Here is a 9,652-nt window from a genome sequence, read left to right as displayed (position 1 = left end):
CAGGGCCGCCCGCTCAGCGCCGCCCCTCGTCTCTCCTTGCCTCTGCGGCGTCCTCCGCCTCGCAGGTGTGTTTGCTCACAGGAGGTGAGGGTTTCCTCGCAGGTTTCCAACACCCTCAGCACCAGCTCTTTCTGGAGGCTTGAAGAAGGGCATCGTCGGTTTTGCTGCTGTAGTTTTTGCCTCCCTCCCTCCTTCCCTCGAGGGCCGCCTTAAGGGGTTGTCCCATCTTCAAGGCTGATTGCAGGGGGAGGTGGAGGAACACGTTAAAACGAGGTGGTAAAGTCGTGGGAGAGGTGGCCTTGAAGACTGGGCTGCCGGCTGGGAAAGGGAAGGGAGCGGACGGAGTTCACCACAAACCTTTAACACCTCCCAACTTTGCTGTCAGACTGACTTAGGTAGATCCAAGATGACAAGCAGCAATGGCTGGTGTCGGAGCGGTGGAATTCCCACCCTTACCCCAGTCCAGAAGACGACTTTGCCAGCTCGGGCCCCCAGGCCCCCATCTTTAAAGACTCATTTGGGATCTGTAAGGCCCAAACTTCCAGCTGCTGAGAGGCGCGGTGTCCGAAAGGTGGCACAAAATTCAGGTATAATTTTCAGTTTATATGCTGGAGTTAGCTGTTAAAATGCACTGTTAACGTTAGTCAGATTGACTTTATGATTCTTTACTTTTTGGGAAGGGTGCAGCCCTCTCTGCACATTGGCCAGAGGGTGATCTGCAGCATTTCATAATTAAAAAATCCAGGTTATACGTTAAAAGTGTTGTGGAGGTTGCCAAAATACAGGGTAGGTACTGCTGCAGGAATTTTCAGATACTTCATTGGGAAAAATTTTGAACTGCAGTTCCAAGTATTGGAGGGTGGATTTGAATTCTCTCTGCAAATAGTTGTACTCAGGCACCTACTGATCTTGTGTAGGCACCGACTTAGGAGACGTATTTTAGTTCCTATCTGAGAGATACTCATGCCTGAGCATATGGCAACCCTGAAGCTGAAGATTCCATCTCTCCTGGAGATGATACAAGAAAAAAGATTTCACTTTTTCTCTTAAATTTAAAAGAGCACATCGATCCTTCATAGAAGTAGAAATGTTAGTTGTTTATTCTGTAGGAGACCCCCAGGTCCAAGACGACTCTCCAGATATAGCCTGTTCCTTGGAGCAGTTTATCTTTCAAATGAAACTTCAGAAGCGTGGGTTTGCTTCAGTGCTACTACTCAGAATTTACAAAAGTTTCTTACGACTTGGCTGACTTGCTCCACGTTGCTCTCTGAAGAGTATGAGGGCTCTGTGCTGGGTCAGATGAAACATTCACCCTGCTGCTGTCCTGCTTCTGGGTGTGGTTCTGGTGACTGGGCGGGGGACCTGCAGGCTCCAGCGCAGTTCTCCTGGCTTTTTGTCCTCGCTGCCTCAGTCAGAGGTGCTGTTTCTGCACGCAGCAGCTCACTGACGGTGGGTTTCTTTTTCTTCAAATCAGTTACGTGATTTTTAAATAACGTGTGTGGCTGCAGAAGCTTTTGCAATATCATGTAACAGAGACTTCCACTGCGTCATAGTTTTGTGTGAAAATCCACAGGCTTCGTTGTTTTGAGTCTGCTGTCAGCAACTTTCATTTGATCACTGGTTTGCAAGGGAGGGAGGGTGGAATATATATATTGTATTTCGATGTAATATCTGTCTATATTCAGACGTTAAAGGATTTAGTACACCAAGTAAAGGCTTTGATGCTTTAAAAAGAGAACTTACACACTGTTCCAGAATTTCATTGTGTTGATGTTAGACTCAATACAAAACAATATCGATCTAGAATAAATGTTTTTGCTTTTTTTTGTTCTTCTACAGAGTGTCTAAGAAGCATTTTTTTAAAGCCTTTAAACTGTCAGAGGGTATTTTCTGTCGTTAATTTTGTTAATAGCCTTTTCTTTTGCAAGCAGCCCATGCACTCCCATCACGAGCGCTTCTTCCAGAGAAAAACCTAGAGGAGTTCATTGCGAGATATGAACAGGGATTAATAAACCCAGTATCTGCCTTGCATCAGTTTGCACAAATGCACAACTCACAGCTTGAATTGAAAGAAACTAATGTGGCAGGTAAATATTTATTTTTTTTTAATGAAAGAGTATTTCCCTGCCCTTAAGATAATCTGAATTTCTGTGGTTAGTATCCATGGCACTAATAGAGATGATGTTTGTACTCCTCCCTATGTATGCTGCTTTTTGGCTGACTGTTATTGTCTACAGAGCTACGTCTCCTTATTAATTACAGAAGAGTTTGATCAGATAAACTGTATAAAATTCTGGCTTCAGAACTTTGTGGAAAGTGCATGAAGTGAAAGCCACCAAAATTCTTGTGAAGGGGAAAATTCTGAGTTGTTTTTTTGCTAAAATTGTCTTTTTGTCTTGTTCTTGGACTGAATATAATCACATAAAGTTGTGGATGAATCTACATTAAAATAGGTTTACTCATTACATCTGCTTTTTTTCTCCTTTAAAGGTGGCATCATAAGGCCTTATTTTGCCTTTTGTGCTGTAGTGGATGGTGTTTGCTACAAGCCTGGACTGGGAACAAACAAGAAAGAATCTAAATTAAATGCAGCTAAACTGGCTCTTGATGAGCTGCTTTACTGGAAGCGTACAGGGGCAAAGGCTTCTGAAGAGTCAGGTAAATATTCTAGCAACGTGTAACTAGAACTTGAAAAGCTTGGCTTGAAGGTTTCCTGTGCAAAATCTCTTTGTAGTTTTATTAAATGCTTCTGTCTCAAGGCCTCTGACATTGAATCCTTTGGGAAGAGCTATTTGTCATATGGTTCTGAAACAGCTTTTCCCTTGGTCTTTGGTGTATTAGGACTTGAATCAGTTTGTAACACAGACTGGAGGAGACTAAAGGAATTTATTTGTTGCTGTTGCACTTGATTTGCTACTCACTAGGTGACAGCAATATGAAATTGATCCGAAGTGATTTTGAATTTTTATGATTAAAAGGCCTCAACACTAATGTGCTGCTTTCAAAAGATTTCAGTTACTATAACATTTATCTTTTAAGGGTTGTTGCCTAAATGGTTCTATGCTTACGAGGACTTCAGAATCAGAAAAGAAAGTTCATAGAGAATTAGAAACTTTTAGTGCAAGATCCATGTTTTGAAATTTGAAACATTCATCCCAGCTTGAAATTTTGTTAAATTCTTAGGTCCTTCCTGTATCTTGACTCCAGAAAACTCTGCTTATGTTTCAAGGATCCATTCTGGTAAGATACAGTCTTGGTTTTCTCTAATGATTCAAAGTACCCAGCAAGTGCTTGATTTTAGTTTAGTTTGTTGTTTGTTTATTAATTTTTCTTTTAATACATTTGGTGATAACTGTGAAGTTACTGTTGTTTTAAGCATCTTCTCTTTTTAGAATACTGTAAGAATTTTAGGGTCACTGCACATAACTACAGTAACTTGCTTGAATTTTAGGGTTGAGTTGGTGACAGAAATAGAAATTTTATTTCTGTGCTTATATGAAATACCGTGTGCAGTAGGTGATCAAACATGATCCATATCCCTGATTTATTATAATGAATAATCAAAATATAAATTGTTTACATATTGTTGTCCTGTATGTGTCCATCTTCAGAATCCCAAAAATGAGCATTGATAGCAGTGCTTTTACCATGAGTGTAGATTAATAATTTGTCAATCATATCTGTTTCCCCCTTCCCAAAATTTATGTTTTGCTGGCTTTTATTGTTTTATTTAGATGCAAGGCCACATGCATATCAAACACTTTCACAAACACTTGAAGAGTTATTTAACAGCCTGACTACCAACCACCCTGAGTACCAAAGTTGCGGCAGTTCACTGGCTGCCTTCATCATTGAAAAAGGCAAGTCTCTTTTGCTCATGAGTATTGGGGAGTGGAAAAACTAGACTGTCTTCCCAGAGAGACTCGATTAACACATTTCTGATCTGGCAAATAATTGTGAAGTGTACTCTTTTTTTTTTTTTTTGACGTGCTCTGTTCTGATGGCTCTGTCATGTGCGTAGTTGTGCTACAGCCATGCAAATATTCAAGACCTACATACCATTTACTTGTGCTGCCTCAAAGAGGAGTAAGGCTGTATAGAACAGTATAGGCCAGAGCAGGTAGGTATGCCCTGCAGGAAGCTGCAACCCATGGAGAACCCACGTAGGAGCATTTTATTAATTTTATTTTTTCATAGAATCAGTTAGGTTGGAAAAGTCCTTCGAGTTCATCGAGTCCAACCTGCTGGGGACGGGCCGTGTGAGAGAGTAGCTTGGTGGGCACCTGGCAGCCAGCCAGGATTAACCTACCACAGTTACCTGAAAAATAAATGTTTTCTTTTTAGGTGGGCAGCATGAAGTTGTAGCTCTAGGAACAGGAGAATGTAATTACAGTCAGTCCTTGCAGCTCTCTGGAAGAGTGTTGCATGACAGCCATGCCATCGTTACGGCAAGACGTTCTCTGCTTAGGTGAGAATGTGTGTGCACGTAGTTACCGGTTCTCTTGCAGCCAGTTTCTCTCAGTTTTACTTTTGCAAATATAAGTGTATTTCCATGTTGTAGTTAGTACTTTTTGAATTACTTTTGAATCATGTAAATTAAATGTGAATATCCATGTATTTGTAAGAAAAACGGTGGTTTTCACATTTGCCTAACACTTCCTTTTAGGTATTTTTATAGACATCTTCTGCTGTTCTATAATAAAAATCCAGCGAGGACAGAGAAATCCATATTTTGCACAGCACCAGGCTCGAAGCTGCTTACCCTAAGGCAAAATATAACTATCTTACTGTACATGAATCAGCTTCCAAAAGGAACTGCTCTGTTAGAATCACAGCGGTAAGTACCCTGGTCTTTTCAGAGGCGTTGTCGTGGAAGATTGATTTCTTTGCAGTGACAAACACATTATGAGCATGGAAAATATGCATTGTTACACATTTCTAAGACAGGGAGGGGCTATTCTGAATTTTTTTTTTCAAAGGTTGGAAGCGTTAATGTACAGGGTCATAGTGATAAGTGCCTGAGATACAGCTCAACGTAGTGGTACAAAAAACTTCCATGGGAGCTATAGTTTCAGGACGATGCTTTGTTTATTACAGATAGGCGCTTACCTTTCAATCCCCCTGCCAAGTTACTATTAAAATACTAATAAATCATTAATTTAACCACTGACCGAGTGGATGTACTGACTTAATGTCATCCTTTTTACTACAGGATCAGAATATAAAATCCCTGCTCTGCTTGGTAGAAGAAAGTTAATGAAACTTGTTGGGACAAATATCTTTACGCTTCTCACTTCTGTTAAATTCCTGAAAGCTTTTTTTTTTTAAATAATTTTCACATTTAACTGTAGCATTCACTGGCTTATGAAGTTTTTATGACCAACTTTATTTTTTTTGTCCCTTGTAGTGAGTGGCACAGTGGAACGATAACCCTCTGAATAGCAAAATGTGGCCCCTTCTTAACAGGGCTTAAGTATGTTACTTAAGCCAGGATTAAATGGTTGCTTTGTAATAACGTAGTAAAGCAGGAGCAGCTTTGATCATAATGTTGTAAGTTACGATAGAACTGGGGAGAGTTAGCTCAAAACCTCAGGCTTTGAGTTCTTATCCCTCTTCATTTAAGGTGAAAAGCTATGTTTTACTTCAGAATATTCACTGGTTTGTCTCCATACCGTGTTCTAAATATTTTGAAGAATTGCAGCGTAATTTATATTTTAGGGGGGATTAATAACCTTACAGCTGCTTTTTCACAATCGCCCAGTAACTTCTGTCACAGTTTAAGTAGACGCAAAGTGATAGTGTGTTTGCAGCGTATGTTGGTCTTTTTTAATGTTTGCACAACTGATGGCTAAAATGAGGCCGAATTGCTATTTTTTATTTAAATACTGATTTCAGTGTTCTAGTCACTTGAGCAGCTGAATGTGGTGTTTCCGAAAGTTACAAGTATTGAACATAATGTAGGGCCCAGGTCTATGGATAGTTTTCTGAGGAACATGTTAGATACTGCTTTACAGCCATCCTCGATTAGAGGACTTTGGCACTGAAATTCGTTTCCTTGTCTTACTTTAGACATCTCAAACCACAATCTATATCTGCTTATGAAGCCAATGAAGCGCTGAGTCTTCACGTTGCTGTAGAAGGCAAGATTTACTTAACTGTTTGTTGTCCACCAAGAACTGTTCGAGCAAGCAGTATGTCAGCCAGTGACAAATTAACAAAATGGGAAGTGGTTGGTATTCAGGGAGCGTTGCTGAGTCATTTCATTGAACCAGTGTATATCAACAGTATTCTTGTAGGTAAGCTAACTGCAAATTCTGGTGGGTTTTTTTGTATGTTTTCATGCTCCAGTTTGGTTGTATTGTATAAAACATGGACTAAACCACCATGGTTCTTTAAAGAATGACGGTGTTTTTCGGCAAAGATACCGTGTGTATTGTATTTTTTTCTACTTATTGTTAAAATACCCTCATGTAAAACTCTGCTAGGATCACTCTTTTGTGCTTGTGGGTTTGTTTTAGCTTCCCAGGTTGCACTGCCCTCACTATATGTTAAAGTAGCAGAGGAGATTCAGCAGTGTTTTATAACAAAACAAATTTTAGATACTGAGACAGTATCAAGTGTGACAAGTGCTGTGTTAACTCTTCAGTTAGATCTGGTGACTTTAAGGTGACAGTGTTAATCTCATAACTGTAGAATTGATCAGTGGTGGAAGAACTGCCAGTCATTAACTAAAAATGCTCAGTTTCACCCTGAGGTATTTTAGCAGCTCTATTGGAAAGTGTTCGGGTTTGTGCTGCTTTTTCTTTTTTTTTTTTTTTTGATATACTTAAGACTGCCCATGTTTTGTTCAATAGGAAATGGCAATTGCACAAGTACAAGAGAGCTAGAAGTAGCTATAAACCAGCGTGTTAGTGATGGACTTACATCGCAGCTTCCCGTGCCTTATGTAGTGAACAGATCTCATACTTACTTGGTGAATGCCGCACACCCAATCCGAACAGACTTTAAACAGAGGTCTCTTAGTTTGAACTGGTCGTTGTCAGATGCATCACTGGAGATTGTGGATGGATTAAATGGAAAAATCACTGAAAAGTGAGTATTTGCTTTCATTATGTTCGAAATCATGACTGGCCTTGTTGTTCTGTTCAGTTAATTGGAGGCCACAGTATTACCCAAATGAGAGAGATTCTCTTCAGTGTTAAGTAAATGCATCCTATGATCAGATATATGTTTAGAGATCTTGAAACTGTACAGTCAGATACCTTAAATAGTTCTTTGAATTGAGATATCTGTATTCCATTGTCTGTTGTAGCAAATGTTTTAGTGTTCACAGCACATAAAATCAATTAGCAGCCTCCTTCAAATGAATTCCAGTTTGAAAACTGGTTTTGGTTGGCTTGTTGAGATTCCCACAGCTGCTGATTTACTTTAGCTTTGCTTATTTGAAGTGGAAGCAGAAGCATATGGTTGTATTCACAAAGCATTGGAGGAAGAAAATATCCTGTAATGAACAAAGCAGTATATCTGTAATTATATGTTACTGAATTTTGTTACTCTTTTTTCGACTGTAGTTCACCATTCAAAAGTGGCACTTACATGGCAAGTCGCCTCTGCAAGGCAGCAATGTTCAGTCGTTTCAGATCGCTTGCTAAGGGAGCAGAGAGGAATGATTTGCTTCAAGCTGCAACGTACCACGAAGCTAAGGTAAGCTCGTTACACAGTGGGGGATCTTTTAATGACAAATCTTTTAATGGCTACTCTCAAGGTGTGTTTGATAGCCACGGGTGACCCTCTGTTACGCTGGAGGCTTCACCTGAACATCTGGATCTCCTTTACTCCCTGTAATCTTTGCCTGAAAATGTCTGAAATTGCTGTTTTCAGGTAAAATTAGTCTATTGAATACATCCTGAAAAATTCTCTCTGAAGATCTGCCATGTGTTGTCTCAGCATGTAGAGGTTGCTGACCATTTTCCTCACCTAATATGGTTTAATATCAAGAGGGTTGGGTATTTTTTGTTCCTTAGTTTGTTTTCATAGTTAGGTAGATATTTTTCTACTATAGTGTAGTCTTGTGGGTGGATTCTTATGTCATAGGAGCAGGAAAGTAGGAATGGTTCATCGGAAGACAGCGTTAGGTTCCAGGCTTTCCTTTGTGGTATAAACACACAGAGAGATTACTCAAAGGGGCTACCATGATTCTTGCTGGCTCTTACAGCTCACTCATTTCAGGCCATTCTTGGAAATACATAGCCTCATCTTACTTCTCTGTTGTAGTCTTCCAGGATTTTCCTCTTCTTGATTCAAGAGATATATTTGATTTCTAGACTTCTGGAATTGTTATGTGAAACTTAAGCTTTTATAAGGTAGATAGCTTTTTTTTCCCCCCCCTCCTGTCCGAACAGGCCATTTTTTAAATGATTCAAAAACTACCTTAAAATACAATCGCTTCCTCTTTAGCTGTCGAACTGCTAACAGTGTTCACTATGCATTTAGATTTGCATTGAATGATACTTAATGTTTATTTTCTGTGTAAAGATATTACAAGGACTGAAAAGATGCAGGAAAAAAATGTTTAACGGGACAATTCTGTCATTCCAATAAATGCCCAAACATATAAAAAGACTATGTTTTTACGTTCTGTAACAGTTTCTCTCACTGTTGGTAACTAAGGGAGCTGTAAGATTTTTAAGTATTGGTTTTTTTAGGTTTCTGCTTGTGCATATTGCATGCTGGGTGTGAACCTCTGTAACTGTGGATGTGAACCTCTGTAACTGTCATTCTTGCAAAGTTTCAAGATCTTTCTTTTTCTTCTTTTTTTTTTTAGATAAAATCTGGATTGTACCAGCGAGCTAAAAACTTGGTTCAAAGCTACTTAGAGCAACATAATTATGGATCCTGGATTGTGAAGTCTCCATGTGTCGAACAGTTCAGTGAGTGACTGTGACGCGGATTGTATGTGAAGTCAGTCTGGATTATTTCTGTCAGTGAAATGTAACTCTGTTTAGTAAAACGTTTAACTGTAGGATTCATCTTTGCAGCAAGAAAAGTAATTCCAGAGCTGCTCCTTGTCAGTTTAAATGCAGTTACTGAACCATCGGTAAGAGTTTAGTCTTTTCCAAAAGTTAATGTTTTCTCATAGGTAGGAGTATTTAACAGCCTGGCAAATCTCTTTTGTTTTGCCCCCTAAGGCCACCTCTATTTCTACTCCCATCCCTGCCACACACACCATGGAGTTACTAACATGTTTTTTTCCTGTTCATTTCAGGATGGGAGCGTATTGTTTTTATTTTTTCCTGCGTTTTTCATAACTGTCTTTAAAAAGAAAAAAAAAACAGTAAAGGTTGGATTTTTTTTAAGCATACCAATGTGAGAATCACATTTCAGAAACAAAAATTGAGGTCAATATCTTTACCTGTAGGTATCGTTTTTGTTTCGTGTGCATTTGCCGAGTGGCTTGTAGTTTGCATTGTTTGTGGCAGAAGGGTTAAATAACCTGTGTACTTCCACTTTAAATTGCCAAGCTGTTACTCAGCTGTTTTGTGACAGTCACAATTTTTTGGTAGTGGATTTGAAGGGTTTTAAAGGGGTGCAAGCTGTAAGTAACGGAATCACGTGACGCAGTACAGAAGTCACCAGAAGCGAGAGTCCTTCA

At 39.4% G+C, this 9,652-nt stretch overlaps 1 protein-coding gene across 1 annotated transcript; it reads left to right on the top strand.

Moving 5' to 3' along the window:
• Window positions 1-406: 406 nt before the first annotated feature.
• ADAD1 (adenosine deaminase domain containing 1 (testis-specific)) lies at window positions 407-8,938 on the top strand. The gene is made up of 11 exons (XM_009867503.1): window positions 407-587; window positions 1,932-2,087; window positions 2,491-2,658; window positions 3,184-3,240; window positions 3,735-3,860; window positions 4,345-4,468; window positions 4,667-4,837; window positions 6,070-6,296; window positions 6,855-7,092; window positions 7,572-7,704; window positions 8,825-8,938. The coding sequence occupies exons 1-11, from the start codon at window positions 407-409 to the stop codon at window positions 8,936-8,938; spliced, it is 1,695 nt and encodes a 564-aa protein (XP_009865805.1).
• The last annotated feature ends 714 nt before the right edge of the window (window positions 8,939-9,652 follow it).

This window comes from Apaloderma vittatum, unplaced genomic scaffold (genome assembly GCF_000703405.1).
Source record: "Apaloderma vittatum isolate BGI_N311 unplaced genomic scaffold, ASM70340v1 scaffold11964, whole genome shotgun sequence".
NCBI classification, from domain to species: Eukaryota; Metazoa; Chordata; class Aves; order Trogoniformes; family Trogonidae; genus Apaloderma; species Apaloderma vittatum.
Note: the sequence above shows the minus strand (reverse complement) of the source record. Positions and strands in the feature narration are given on the sequence as shown.